This window comes from Pelophylax lessonae (assembly GCF_965119305.1).
Source record: "Pelophylax lessonae genome assembly, chromosome: 9".
Lineage (NCBI taxonomy): Eukaryota > Metazoa > Chordata > Amphibia > Anura > Ranidae > Pelophylax > Pelophylax lessonae.
The window spans coordinates 15,259,818-15,275,386 of record NC_138776.1 but is presented as its reverse complement, the minus strand read 5'-3'; the positions used below and the strand labels follow the sequence as shown (position 1 = coordinate 15,275,386).

The 15,569-nt window shown below is 44.9% G+C and overlaps 1 protein-coding gene across 1 annotated transcript in view; it reads left to right on the top strand.

The window, feature by feature from the left end:
* Positions 1-15,569, top strand: part of MMS19 (MMS19 homolog, cytosolic iron-sulfur assembly component) — a 125,401-nt gene that overhangs the window by 91,619 nt on the left and 18,213 nt on the right. Inside the window, exons 23-25 of the mRNA XM_082269260.1 lie at positions 1,851-1,977; positions 5,515-5,615; positions 11,002-11,058. Of these exons, the coding sequence (XP_082125386.1) occupies positions 1,851-1,977; positions 5,515-5,615; positions 11,002-11,058 (285 nt within the window). The remainder of the gene's footprint in view (positions 1-1,850; positions 1,978-5,514; positions 5,616-11,001; positions 11,059-15,569) is intronic.

The window sequence follows — 15,569 nt, the reverse complement described above, 5'->3', positions numbered from 1 at the left end:
CATCATGGTTTGGGGCTGCTTTGCTGCGTCAGGGCCTGGACTGATTGCTATCATCAAAGGAAAAATGAATTCCCAAGTTTATCAAGACATTTTGCAGGAGAACTTAAGGCCATCTGTCTACCAGCTGAAGCTCAACAGAAGATGGGTGTTGCAAAAGAACAATGACCCAAAGCATAGAAGTAAATCAACAACAGAATGGCTTAAACAGAAGAAAATACGCCTTCTGAGGTGGCCCAGTCAGAGTCCTGACCTCAACCCGAATGAGATGCTGTGGCATGACCTCAAGAAAGCGATTCACACCAGACATCCCAAGAATATTGCTGAGGAATGGCCAAGAATTACTCCTGACCGTTGTGCACGTCTGATCTGCAACTACAGGAAATGTTTGGTTGAAGTTATTGCTGCCGAAGGAGGTTCAACCAGTTATTAAATCCAAGGGTTCACATACTTTTTCCACCTGCACTGTGAATGTTTACATGGTGTGTTCAATAAAAACATGGCGGCAACATTTCATTCTTTGTGTGTTTATTAGTTTAAGCAGACTGTGATTGTCTATTGTTGTGACTTAGATGATGATCAGATCACATTTTATCACCAATTTGTGCGGAAATCCATATCATTCCAAAGGGTTCACATACTTTTTCTTGCAGCTGTAGGTACTAATATTTTTAGGTAAAGTTGATCCAGGGAATATCCGATTGCCTCTCGGGGGATCAGGAGGGAATTTTTTTCCCCTGTTGTAGTAAATTGGATCATGCTTTGCTGGGATTTTTTTCGCCTTCCTCTGGATCAACTGCGGGTATAGGATTGTGTATATGGGATTGTATGGTTGGGTTTTCTTTACTGGTTTTTTATTGGTTGAGCCAGATGGACTTGTGTCTGTTTTCAACCTGACTGACTATGTAACTATGATGTCTGTCGGCCACCTGCGATCGCTCCTCGTAGAGACAGAACGGCGTTCTGCCTATGTAAACAAGTCTGTAACAAACACAGGGATCTTGTGTTCCTGCTATTTAGGAACACAGATCTCTGTTTATCCAGTGAGTCCACCCCCCCCCCCCCAACACACAGAAAGCACCCCCTAGGGCAGTGATGGCGAACCTTGGCATCCTAGAGGTTGTGGAACTACATTTCCCATGATGCTCAACTACACTGCAGAGTGCATGAGCATTATGGGAAATGTAGTTCCAAAACACCTGGGGGTGCCAAGGTTCGCCATCACTGCCCTAGGGACACATTTAACCCTTTGATTGCCGCTGGTGTTAACCCCTTCCCTACCAGTGTCCATACAGTAATAGTGCATATTTTTAGCACTGATTACTGTAACAATGTCACTGGTCCCCCCAAAATAGTGCCAGGCGTTCGATCTGTCTGCCGCAGTGTTGCAGTCCTAAAAATCGCTGATTACTAGTAAAAAAAAAAAAAGATAAATAAAAATGCCACATCCCCTAGTAATTTGTAGACGCAATAACATTTGCGCAAACGAATCAATATACACTAATTGGGTTTTTTTTTAATCAAAAATATGTGGCAGAATTTATATTGGCCTAAAATGATGAAAACATTTATTTATTTATTTATTTTTATTGGTTGTGTTTTATGGCAGGAAGTACAAAATATTTTTTTTGTTTTTGAATTGTCGCTCTTATTTTGTTTATAGCCAAGAAAATAAAAATAAATTGTATTTGGGTACAGTGTTACACAACCGCGCAATTTTCAGTTAAAGTAACGTAGTGCCGTAACGCACTGGGTAAAACCTTCCGCTCCAGAAGTGGTTAAACACAGAATTTATTTTTACCCATGCTGGTTGTTTATGGAAGGATTATTCTAATGATGTATTCTGTACACAGGTGGAAATCCCTCATCTGAGCCGTCTATTGCAGCATTTGCTGTCTCTGAGTCTGTCTGGTTCCAGTCTCTTCGCTTACTCCTCCTCTGCCAAGTGCTTTGCCGGTTTGATCAACAAATGTCCCTCTGGTGAGTGTGCAAGCCGAGGTCCAGGTTTGTTGGGGCCAAGCTGGCCAAAACTGAACTTCTTCCAATACTCAGTTACTCATCAGCGGTGTGCGCTGTCCTATACCGTAGTAGCATTCGCTAAATTCAGTATGCGCTAGTGTGTTTAGGCAGCGGTAAAAGGGACTTCTTGTGTTCTACCGGTGTTCTGTCAGAATAACATACCATACCCTATCAGAAATCCATACCTCTGTCATTTCCGGTTGCGGATCAGCTGTGGCTTCGTCATGGATCAGCTGCAGCCAAGTCCTACTGTGCATGCGCGGAATAGGCAACATTTTAAACGCCGTTGCAGGTTACCTGTTTAGAGTTACAGAGACGGTCTAGCAGTAGAATTGTTGCTCTTGCTATAATGTTTGCGGTGATACCTAACGTGTGGTGTGAACACAGTTTACATATGCTTACGCGACTTACATATGTGTTCGCTTCTGTGTGTGAGCACAGTGGGATAGGGGCGCTTTCAATTTTTTTTTCTTACTTTTTATTTTTACACTGTCCTTTTTTTTTTTTTTTTTGTCACTTTTATTCCTATTACAAAGAATTTAAACATCCCTTGTAATAAAAATAAGGATGACCGGTCCTCTTTATCAGTAGATCTGGGGTCAAAATACCCCACATCTCTTCTTTACCTTTTAAAAGCAAAAGATCCAAAAAAATTAAATTTTATGATGGGTTACACATTCACATGTACATTATTAAAAACCAATGTCTCAGACCACCTCCGCCCGATCAAGCCTTCAGTCAGGTCCATAACTATTGGGACATCGACACAATGCTAATCATTTTGGTTCTATACACCACCCACCACAATGGATTTGAAATGAAACAAACAAGACGTGCTTTAACTGCAGACTTTCAGCTTTAATGTGAGGGTATTTGCATCCAAATCAGGTGAAAGGTGTAGAAATTACAACACTTTGTATATGTGCCTCCTACTTTTTAAGGACCAAAAGTAATGGGACAATTGGCTGCTCAGCTGTTCCATGGCCAGGTGTGTGTTATTCCCTCATTATCCCATTTACAAGGAGCAGATAAAAGGTCCAGAGTTCATTTCAAGTGTGCTATTTGTATTTGGAATCTGTTGCTGTCAACTCTCAATATGAGATCCAAAGAGCTTTCAGCCCAGCTATCTAGCAGTAGCCTATATGTTTATCAATTAGCGAAGGCTGATATTGTTTGTTAGAGTCCTGACGCATTGCGGGGGGACGTCTCTATATCTCCACGTGTGTGGGAGTCCTTGAGCCCTCACTTCGCAAGGTCTCCCTCCTGGGAAATAACAAGTTTCCTACTGTATTTTTATGCTTGTCTATCCCGGACTGTACTACCTGACCACTGGGACTGTTATACGGTTTCGTACCGTTTTTCAATTATTGCTATTTTGTTATAACACACGTTTGTATGCTGAAAACTTTCAATAAAAATCATTGAAAAGAGATCCAAAGAGCTATCACTATCAGTGAAGCAAGCCATCATTAGGCTGAAAAAAACAAAACAAACCCATCAGAGAGATAGCAAAAACATTAGGTGTGGCCACATCAACTGTTTGGAACATCCTTAAAAAGAAAGAACGCACCGGTGAGCTCAGCAACACCAAAAGACCCGTAAGACCACGGAAAACAACTGTGGCGGATGACCTAAGAATTCTTTCCCTGGTGAAGAAAACACCCTTCACAACAGTTGGCCAGATCAGGAACACTCTCCAGGAGGTAGGTGTATGTGTGTCAGATCAGGAACACTCTCCAGGAGGTAGGTGTATGTGTGTCAGATCAGGAACACTCTCCAGGAGGTAGGTGTATGTGTGTCAGATCAGGAACACTCTCCAGGAGGTAGGTGTATGTGTGTCAAAGTCAACAATCAAGAGAAGACTTCACCAGAGTGAATACAGAGGGTTCACCACAAGATGTAAACCATTGGGGAGCCTCAAAAACAGGAAGGTCAGATTAGAGTTTGCCAAACAACATCTAAAAAAGCCTTCACAGTTCTGGAACAACATCCTATGGACAGATGGGACCAAGATCAACTTGTACCAGAGTGATGGGAAGAGAAGAGTCTGGAGAAGGAAAGGAACTGCTCAGGATCCAAAGCATACCACCTCATCAGTGAAGCATGGTGGTGGTAGTGTCATGGTGTGGGCATGTATGGCTGCCAATGGAACTGGTTCTCTTGTATTTATTGATGATGTGACTGCTGACAAAAGCAGCAGGATGAATTCTGAAGTGTTTCGGGGAATATTATCTGCTCATATTCAGCCAAATGCTTCAGAACTCATTGGACGGCGCTTCACAGTACAGATGGACAATGACCCGAAGCATACTGCGAAAGCGACCAAAGAGTTTTTTAAGGGAAAGAAGTGGAATGTTATGCAATGGCCAAGTCAATCACCTGATCTGAATCCGATTGAGCATGCATTTCACTTGCTGAAGACAAAACTAAAGGGAAAATGCCCCAAGAACAAGCAGGAACTGCAGACAGTTGCAGTAGAGGCCTGGCAGAGCATCACCAGGGATGAAACCCAGCGTCTGGTGATGTCTATGCGTTCCACACTTCAGGCTGTAATTGACTGCAAAGGATTTGCAACCAAGTATTAAAAAGTGAAAGTTTGATTTATGATTGTTAATTTGTCCCATTACTTTTGGTCCCTTAAAAAGTGGGAGGCACATATACAAACTGTTGTAATTCCTACACCGTTCACCTGATTTGGATGTAAATTCCCTCAAATTAAAGCTGAAAGTCTGCAGTTAAAGCACATCTTGTTTGTTTCATTTCAAATCCATTGTGGTGGTGTATAGAGCCAAAAAGATTAGAATTGTGTCCATGTCCCAATATTTATGGACCTGACTGCACATCAAGTGTCTGTATATGCCTCTTGTCAGAGTAAAGTATTGATGTTTGGGATGTTGCAGCTATGCCCAGCACTAAATGGCAATTAAGGCCAAAAAGTGGACTCTGCAATAAAGATAGATATTGACCGATAGCTAAATTAGCATAGATATTCGTATTCATAAAAGGAAAAGTAGTAACTTGGAAGTTAATGCCTTCAGCTCTGCGTGCCTGAATGGACACCCGAAGCTGCAGCTCGGCTCGGGTGCCCCTATAGCAAGCTTCTTGCTGTGGGGGCACTCGACAGGAGGGAGGGGCCAGGAGCAGCAACAGGAGGGAGGGGCCAGGAGCAGCAATTGGAGGCTTCGAGAAGAGGAGGATCCGGGCTGCTCTGTGCATAACCAACTGCACAGAGGAGGGAAGTGTAACATGTTTATAAAAACAGGAGACTTTGCATTCACTTTACTATCGCTTTTGGTAAAATGTTGGATTCACCTTCTGTGTCCTATTGAAGAGTTAGGCTGGTGCTGAGTCAGCAGATCACCATATTTAACAAAGGATTCAGAAACCATGGATCTTTTTTCCACATTCGAGTGCTTTGTGTTTTATGCCATTGAAATGATTTTACGAATCCTATGAAAGTATAACCTGTCTTCCAATTGTTTGTTTTCCTCCTCACAGGGGATCTTGTGGATGATGTATTGCAGAGCGCATCTTGTAAAATAGAGCTCGGCCTGGCGGAGGAACACACGAGGACCCAGGCTTTGACGCTGCTCGTCTGGGTAAAAAACGGGAAGCTTTGTAAAAAGACCAATGTTCATGATGGTGTGATATCATCTGATATCAGTGTCTAACCCAGTGTTTCGCAACCTTTTTTTAGTGCAGGCACCCTTTAACCACTTAAGCCCCGGAGGATTTGGCTGCTAAAAGACCAGGGTTTTTTTTGCGATTTTTTTTACTGCGTGAGTTTAACGGACAATTGCGCGGTCGTGCGACGCTGTACCTAAACGAATTTGACGTCCTTTTTTTCCCACAAACAGAGCTTTCTTTTGGTGGTATTTGATCACCTGTGCGATTTTTTGATCATGCGCTATAAACAAACAAAAAGCGTCAATTTTGCAAAAATAACAATATTTTTCACATTTTTTTTATATGAAATTCCCCCCAAAAAAATGTAAAAATCAAAATTTTTTAACATTTTCGGGCCAATTTGTTTTATGCTACATATGTTTGGTAAAAAAAATCGCAAAAAGCGTATTTTGATTGGTTTGCGCAAAAGTTATCGCGTTTACTAACAAAGGGAAAGATTTTTGTCATTTTTGGTGTTTTTTTTTTTTTAACGCGTAATGGCGGCGATCTGCGATTTTTTTTTTCGGTACTGCGACATTGCGGCGGACAGATCGGACCCTTGACTGACATTTTTGACACTTTTGGGGGTACCAGTGACATTACTGCAGTAATCAGTGCTATATATATGCACTGTTACTGCAAAAATGACACTGGCAGGGAAGGGGTTAACTTTATTGGACAGGGAGGGGTTAAGTGTGTCCTAGGGGCGTGCTTCTAACTGTGCAGGGACATTGCTATTGGTGTAAAAACAAAGATCAATGGTTCTACATAGTAGAACCGTCTGATCTTCATTTTTACACAGGGAGAATGACGGGCGGCTTGTTTACATAAGCCGCTCCGCCTTTCTCCCTTCACCGGAGCGATCGTAGTGTGACCCGATGTCCGCCGGTCACACGCACTGACTTGTCTGTGAACGAGCCGCGGCGGGCGCGCGCCCGCCCGCAATTGGCTCGCAAGTCAGTGACAGGCGAGTGACGTACCCATACGTCACTCTGCCTGGCCGGGGCTGACCGCCGCAGTATATAGTCGTGCGGCGGTCGGCAACCGGTTAACCACTTGCCAACCGCCCGCCGCAGATATGCTGCGGCAGGCTGGCTTGGCTGCGCGAACTGCGGGAGCGATCCTGGGGGCGCGCGTGCCCAACCCAGGAGGTGCCCTCGCGCCCCTATTAGCCAGCAGGGAAGCTGATTCATGGGGCCGGCGGCCGCGATTGCCGCTGGGCACCTACGATCTCTCCCCGTGTAGAGCGAACGGTGGTCTGTTGTAAACACAGCAGACCGCTGTTCTCGGAGGAGTCAGCACAGAGCCCCTGTCTGTGTTCCTCCTATTGATTCCAAAACACCCTCTAGGCCAGTGATGGGGAACCTTGGCAACCCAGATGTTTTGGAACTACATTTCCCATGATGCTCAACTACATTGCAGAGTGCATGAACATCATGGGAAATGTAGTTCCAAAACATCTGGGTTGCAAAGGTTCGCCATCACTGCTCTAGGCATACTCTTTCACCCAGTGGACCTCAACTCCGGTCCTCAGGGCCCACTTACAGGCCAGATTTTAGGTATTACCTTGGGGAGATGCAGACTAGAGTACTGCAATCACAGAGCAGCAAAATGATATCACCTGTGACGTATTTCAGTTATCTTGCAAACCTGGCCTGTTAGTGGGCCCTGAGGACCAGGGTTGAGGACCACTGCATTAACCCTTTGATCGCCCCTGAGTTAACCCCTTCCATGCCAGTGTCAGTACAGTGACAGTGCATATTTTTTTAGCACTGATTACTGTAGTAATGTCACTGGTCCCCCCAAAAGTGTCAAAAAGGTCAGTTGGGGTCCGACCTGTCCGCCGCAATGTCGCAGTCCCGCTAAAAATCGCAGATCGCCGCCATTACTAGGAAAAAAAAACTATTAAATAAAAATGACATAAATATTTCTCCTAGTTTGTAGATGCGTTAACTTTTGCACAAACCAATCAAAATACGCTTATTGGAATTTTTTTTTCCAAAAATATGTAGCAGAAAACAAATTGGCCTAAAATGATGAAAAAAGTTGATTTTTAAATTTTTTTTTATTGGAAATGTTATATAGCAGAATGTGAAAAATATATATTTCTTTTTTTCAGAATTGTGGTTTTTATTTCTTGTTTTTAGCGCAAAAAATAAAAATCGCAGAGGTGATCAAATACCACCAAAAGAAAGCTCTATTTGTGGGGAAAAAAGGACATCAATTTTATTTGGGTACAGCGTCGCACGACCGCGCAATTGGTCCGTTTAAAATATCGCAGTGTCGAATCGCAAAAAATGGCCTGGTCATTAAGGGGGCAAATCCTTCCGGTCCAGAAGTGGTTAATATAATGGGCAATCTCAAGGCACCCCATTCTAAAATGTAAAAAACTATTCTAGTAGCTTTTTGGGCCCCATTCACACTTGTGCGACTTGTCATGCGAATTGGGACTGCAAAATCGCATGACAAGTTGTTCTCCATTATTTCCAATGAGCCCCATTCACATCTGTGCGACTTGAAGTCGTACCGACTTCAAAGTAGTCCCTGCTCTACTTTTGGCATGAATTTGATGCGTTTTGAGGAAAAGACATTATAAGCCCACTCAAACTCGCATCATAATCACGGCAACAAAATCGCGGTAAAATCGCGCGACTTTGAAGTCACACAAGTGTGAAAGGGGCCTTGCATAACGCAGCAACATCCACAAGTAGGACACCCAGCGTTAGAGATGATTTGTTCTTCAAAAGCAAATACACCCTTTGCACACTGATACTGACTAGTATTCCATTGTTTCCCTTCTCCCTCAATTTCTCTTCATCAGTCAGTGTGACCCCAGTGCTGAGGAAGTGTCAAACAAGGATGCTGTGGAGGCAATGGACATCCTCATTAACTGATGATTTCATTGGTTGTTAGGATGCCAGTGTCTAAAACAGCTTTTCTCAACCTTTTCAACACAGAGCAACCCTTGAAAAAACTTTCCAATCTCAGGGAACCCCTGCTAACAATTACTAGATCTACAACTCTTAATACAGGGGTCTTCAAACGATGGCCCTCCAGTTTTTCAGGAACTACAAATCCCATCATTCCCAGTCATGTCTATAAATGTCAGAGTTTTACAATGCCTCATAGGAAGTGTAGTTCCCGCAACAGCTGAAGGGCCGTAGTTTCAGGATCCTGGTCTTAATACATTAAGGCGCTTTTCCACTGCATGGAACCGAACGGTTCGGCTCGCTTTTGCGCTTTTCCACTGCATGGTACCGCATGGTACGGTGTTGGAACGGTTCGGTACGGTACGGCGGCGCTTTTTCTACTACATGGAACCGAACGGTACGACTCGCTTAAACAGTACCACCTTGGTTGTAGTTCCAAGAGGGCCGTACCGATACCATATCCCACAATACTTTGCATGCAGCCTTGACTGTTTGTCACTACTAGCCACTGATTGGTCAAAGAATCGTTGTTATCCCACCCACTTTACTTTAGTGGACTTTAGTGCCCATTAGTGCCCCACATCAGTGCAGCCTCATCACGCCCCTCATCAGCGCCCCCCCATCAGTGCTGCCTCCTCTGCGCCCCCCATCAGTGCTGCCTCCTCTGCGCCCCCCCCCCCCATCAGTGTAGCCTCATCAGCGCCCCCCCATCAGTGCTGCCTCCTCTGCGCCCCCCATCAGTGCTGCCTCCTCTGCGCCCCCCCCCCCTCCCCATCAGTGTAGCCTCATCAGTGAAGAAGAAAAATTACTTATTTGGAAAATTTTTGAAATTTTATTTTATTTAGCAAAAAAAAAAAAACCCAGTGGTGATTAAATACCACCAAAAGAAAGCTGTATTAGTGTGGAAAAAAAATGATAAAAATGTCATATGGATACAGTGTAGCATGACCACACAATTTTCATTCAAAGTGCAACAGCGCTTAAAGTTTTAAAATTGGCCTGGGCAGGAAGGGGGGTGAAAGTGCCCGGTATTGAAGGGGTTAAGCCACCAGTTGTAGACCCGTGGTCACTTTCATGTCCCAGGGCTCCATTGACAGATGAATATTTCCTGTCATTTTCAGGGAGATATCTGCCCTCTATGGTCACCCTGAGGCTCCCTTCACATCTAGGCGTTCAGGATCAAGGGCGGAATCACCATGATTTTGCCTGCAATCCCAAATCACCGCAGATCGCGGGTTGCACTTGCGATCCCCGATCATTTCCAATGGCACCCCAATCTGGAACTTCTTTTGAACGACACGTGTCCCGCGATTCTGTTTGCGTGATTTTGCCGCTTTTCGTCAGGCGACAATCGCGACAAAATCGTGCCAAGTTTGGGGTGTCATTGGAAATGATGGGGATCGCAAGCTCGTCGGAATTTGCGGTGATTTGGGATTGCGGTCAGGATCATGGTGATTCCGCCAGCTTTATCGAATCACCGCAAATCGCGGGATGCGCTTGCAATTCTCGTAATTTCCAATGGCGCCACAGTCCGAAACTTATTTTGCGTGACAGGCGTCCCACGATTCTATTTGCGCAATGTTAACCCCGATTCCTCAGGCGACAAAATCGTGCCGAGATTGGGGGGCCATTGGAAATGACGGGGATCGCAAGCTTGTCGGAATTTGCGGTGATTTGGTATTGCGGACAGGATCATGGTGATTCAATCTGCGTTTCTGAATCACCGCAAAACGCAGGATGCGCTTGCGATCCCCATCATTTCCAATGGCACCCCAATCCAAAACTTCTTTTGAGCGACAGGCATCTCCTGATTCTGCCGCGATTCATCGGGCAATGATCGTGGCAAAAATGTGTCGCGGATGGGGTGCCATTGGAAACTACAGGGATCAAAAGCTCGCCCCCCTGGAATTTGCACTGATTCAGGATTGCGGGCAGGATCACGGTGATTCCGCCCGCTTTTCCGAATCACTGCAAATCGCGGGATGTGCTTGTGATTCCCCGTCGTTTCCATTGGCACACCAATCCGAAACTTCTCTTGAGCGACAGGCGTCCCGCGATTGTGTTTGCACAATGTTACCGCAAAAATCGTGCCAAGATTGGGGTGTCATTGGAAATGACGGGGGTCGCAAGCTCGTTACATGTTTTGCGGCAGAATTGCGGCCATTCTGCCTGCGATCCGGAACGCCTAGATGTGAGTGGAGCCTTAGAGCGTGGTGACACTCGTAGTAGAGATTTGATATTGAAGATGTCTGAGAGTTCAACAAATCTTCTGCAAGACGTGACCGCCTGCCTTGGAATGTGTTTTCATAGGAACGTTGATATCAGATAATAATGTAATTAATATAAAATGAAGTAATATAACTGATGATGAATGTTATGACTCTTGCAGGTAACCAAAGCTCTGATTCTGCGGTACCATCCCCTGAACGGGCAGCTGACTAAAAAGGTGAATTATTCCTGAACTCTCACCACACCCACCGTGTTTGATGAACCAATCACTCTTACCGATTAAAATTTTGACCTAAACTAATATATACTTTCTTTGTTGGTGTATATACAAAATGGAAATTTTGGGTTTGTGTGTAATTCTATAATCTATGATATTCAACCTTTGGCCACTTCATTGTTGTAATAATACCCAGTACCACCTCCACCCCCCCCCCTTTTATTATTATACAGGATTTATATAGCGCCAAGTGTTGGCACAGCGCTTAACAAAATGCAGGCAGACATTACAGTTACAATACAATTCGGTACAAAAAGAATCAGCGGGCCCTGTTCGTTAGAGCTTACAATCTAAAAGGGAGAGTCAGTTGATACAAAAGGTAGTATTTTTACACAAAGCAGGAAAGATGATTTTATTTTTTTTATGTACCAAACTAAAGAACAAAACAAAAAAAAGAACGCTTTTTCTCTTTCGTTAATTGATGGACACTGCGCTCCATATTGAGAACCATAGGGTTATATCGCCCCCTACAGGAGTAGGACACTAGCCACTTGCCTTCTGTGCACTTAAACACCCTTCCCATCCAGGCCAATTTTCAGCTTTCAGCGCTGTCACACTTTGACTGACAATTGCGCGGTCATGCTACACTGTACCCATTTGAAATTTTTATCATTTTTTTCACACAAATAGAGCTTTCTTTTGGTGGTATTTAATCATCTCTGGGTTTTTTATTTTTTACAAAAAAAAAAGAATAAAGACAGAAAATTTTGAAAAAAAAAAAAAAGTTTTCTTATTTTCTGTGAGTAAATTTTGAAAATAAATTTTTCTCCTTCACTGAAGGGCGCTGATGAGGCAGCACTGATGGGCACTGATAGGCTGCACTGATGGGCACTGATGAGGCGGCACTTATGGGCACTGATGAGGTGGCACTTATGGGCACTGATGAGGAGGTACTAATATGCCGCAATGATGAGCACTGATAGGCGGCACTGATAGGGGGCACTGATAGGCGGCACTGCTGGGCACTGAGAGGTGGCACTGCTGGGCACTGAGAGGTGGCACTGCTGGGCACTGAGGTGGCACTGCTGGGCACTGAGAGGCGGCACTGGAGGGCGGCACTGCTGGGCACTGAGAGGCGGCACTGATGGGCACTGGCGGATGGCACTGATGGACACTGACGGGTGGCACTGATGGACACTGACGGGTGGCACTGATGGGCAGCACTGATGGGCAGCACCATCAGTGCCCACACTCAGTGCCCATAGTGCTGCCAGTCAGTGCTTATCAGTGCCTAGATGAGCAGGCACTGATGGGGGGGCACTGTGTATGTTTTTTACCTTGTAGTAATCAGGGCACTGGTGATCAGTGCCCTGATTACATGTCTCTTTGTCCCTGGCGCTGTGCAGCTCTCCCTCCTTCCTCACACTGCAGGCTCCGTGTGAGGAAGGAGCGCCGGCGATGAGAGATGATCTCATATGTTTACATATGAGATCATCTCTCATTGGATGATCCGATCACGTGGTGAATGGCCGCTGTGATTGGCCATTCACCACGATCTGTGATCGGCCGTGTCCCTTGGACACGGCCGACACAGATTCTCCCCGCTGCGCGCTCGCGGGAGCGCGCGGGGGGCGTGTCACTGGGAGGCCGTTTAAAAACGGCCTCCCGAAAATTCGAGTCCGCGCTGCAGCCGTATATAGGCTGTAGCGCGGATGGCAAGTAGCTAGGCATTAAAAACACTTGGCTACGCCTGTGGATAGTCGTAGCTTGTTCCTGTCATTTTCAGGGAGATATCTGCCATCTATGGTCACCCTGAGGCTCCCTTCACATCTAGGCGTTCAGGATCAAGGGCGGAATCAGCATGATTTTTTTTATGTACCAAAGCTTGTCTAGGTGTTAAATAAAAATATTGTTCCTGTAGGTAAAAAGCATACATTTTATTCTATAATTTGGCCTGTTTAACCACTCACTACCCGCCCGCCGTCAAATGACGGCGGAGCAGTGTAGCTATTATCCTGGGACGCCGTCATATGACGGCGCACCAGAACAGCCTCTCTAGCATGCCCCCGGGGACGAGCGGAGCGGCGAGCGTGACCGCGCCGTGTCCTAGCAACAATGACATGACTCTTTACCCATGTGATCGACTGTGTCCCATCACAGCCAGTCACATGTAAATGAGGAAGTGCCGTTATTTGGCTCTCCTTGGCTCACACTGTCAGTGTGTGAGGTGAGGAGAGCCGATCAGCAGCTCCTCCTCATAGGGGACACAGGGAAATGTAATCAGGGCACTGATCATCAGTGCCCTGATTACACAGCAGTGAAATAAAATGCCATAACTGCCAGCCTTCAGTGCCCGCCTTCAGTGCCCACAATCAGTGCCCATAGTTCTGCCAGTTAGTGCCCTCAGTGCCTGCTCGTCTAGGCACTGATGGGCACTGACTGGCAGCACTATGGGCACTGAGTGTGGGCACTGATGCTGCCCATCAGTGCTAATCAGTGCCACCCGTCAGTGTCACCCATCAGTGCCCATCAGTGCCGCCCGTCAGGGCCGCCTCTCAGTGCCCATCAGTGCCACCTCTCAGTGCCCAGCAGTGCCGCCTATCAGTGCTCATCAGTGCAGCATATTAGTACCTCCTCATCAGTGCCACCTCATCAGTGTCCATAAGTGCCACCTCATCAGTGCCCATCAGTGCCGCCTCATCAGTGCACATTAGTGAAGGAGAAAATGTATTTATTTTCAAAATTTACTCACAGAAAATAAGAAAAAGCTTTTTTTTTTCAAAATTTTCTGATTTTTTTCATTTTTTTTGTAAGAAATAAAAACCCAGAAGTGATTAAATACCACCAAAAGAAAGCTCTATTTGTGTGAAAAAAATGATAAAAATGTCATATGGGTACAGTTTAGCATGACCGCGCAATTGTCATTCAAAGTGCGAGAGCGCTGAAAGCTGAAAATTGGCCTGGGCAGGAAGGGGGTGAAAGTGCCCTGTAGGCAAGTGGTTAAAATAACAAAAAGTATTGCAAATTAATTTACAATGTTATATACAAATAAAATGAAAGGATTGTTTTTTATTGTTTTTTTTTTCAGTTTTAATGAGCAAAACAAAAATGATTAAAAAAAAAAAAACTAAACATTAACAGCTAATAAAATAGAAAGGAAAAAAAAACAGGAAAATTATGGAGGGGAAAAGATTAGTTGATCAAAGCTGATAAACGGTTAATACGGGGTTAAACAGACCTATTTTGAGAAATATATAAAGATAGAAAGCGCATCCTTTTCATCTGCAGATTAATGAATATGAAAGTGACAGTTACTTTGTATCTCTCCATCTCCTGTCTGATCAATGTTTATAAATAATTACATAGTTAGTGAGGTTGAAAAAAGACATCAGTCCATCCAGTTCAACCTATGATGTGTGTGTGTGTTTGCTGTTAACTGTACATTGTATACCCCTGTATGTTGTGGTCTTTAAGGTGTCCATCTAATAGTTTTTTGAAACTATCAATGCTCCCTGCTGATACCACTGCTTGTGGAAGAGAATTCCACATCCTTACCGCCCTTACAGTGAAGAACCCCTTACGCACTTAAGGTTAAACCGCCTTTCCTCTAGTTTTAGTGAGTGGCCACGTGTCTTATTGTATTCCCTTTCTCTGAATAGTTTGTTCCTTATGCTAGGGTCACCAGTACAGTATTTGTACATTGATATCATATCCCCCCTCAATCGTCTCTTCTCCAGAGAGAATAAGTTCAGTGCTTGTAGTCTTTCCTCATATCTGATGTCCTCCATTCCCCTAATTATTTTTGTTGCCCTTCTCTGGACTTTCTCCAGTTCCAGCACATCCTTCCTGAGGACCGGTGCCCAGAACTGGACGGAATACTCCAGATGTGGCCGGACCAGAGTCTTGTAGAGTGGGAGAATAATCTCTTTATTTCTGGAGTGAATCCCCTTTTTTATACATCCCAGTATTCTGTTTGCTTTACTTGCAGCGGCTTGGCATCACATGCCACTGCCAAGCCTGTTGTCTACCAGTACCCCCAGGTCCTTTTCCATCCTAGACTCACCCAGAGGTTCCCCCCCCCCCCCCCCCTAGTGAGTAGCTTGCTTTCTGGTTTTTGGCCCCTAAGTGCATTACTTTACATTTTTCAACATTAAACCTCATCTGCCATGTAGTTGCCCACCCCGTTATTTTGTTCAGGTCCGCTTGTAAGGTTTCCACATCCTGCATAGAAGATATTGTCATGCTTAGTTTAGTATCACCCGCAAATACCGAGATTGTACTGATTATCCCCTCCTCTAGATCATTTATGAATAAATTAAACAGGATTGGTCCCAGGACAGAACCCTGGGGGACCCCACTTTCCACACCCGCCCAATCAGAGTACTCCCCATTAATCACCACCCTCTGGACTCTCCCCTGGAGCCAGTTCTTTATCCAGATACTCACCCTATGGTCCATACCTACCTTCCTTAGTTTGTACAGTAAGTGTTTGTGGGAAACGGTGTCAAAGG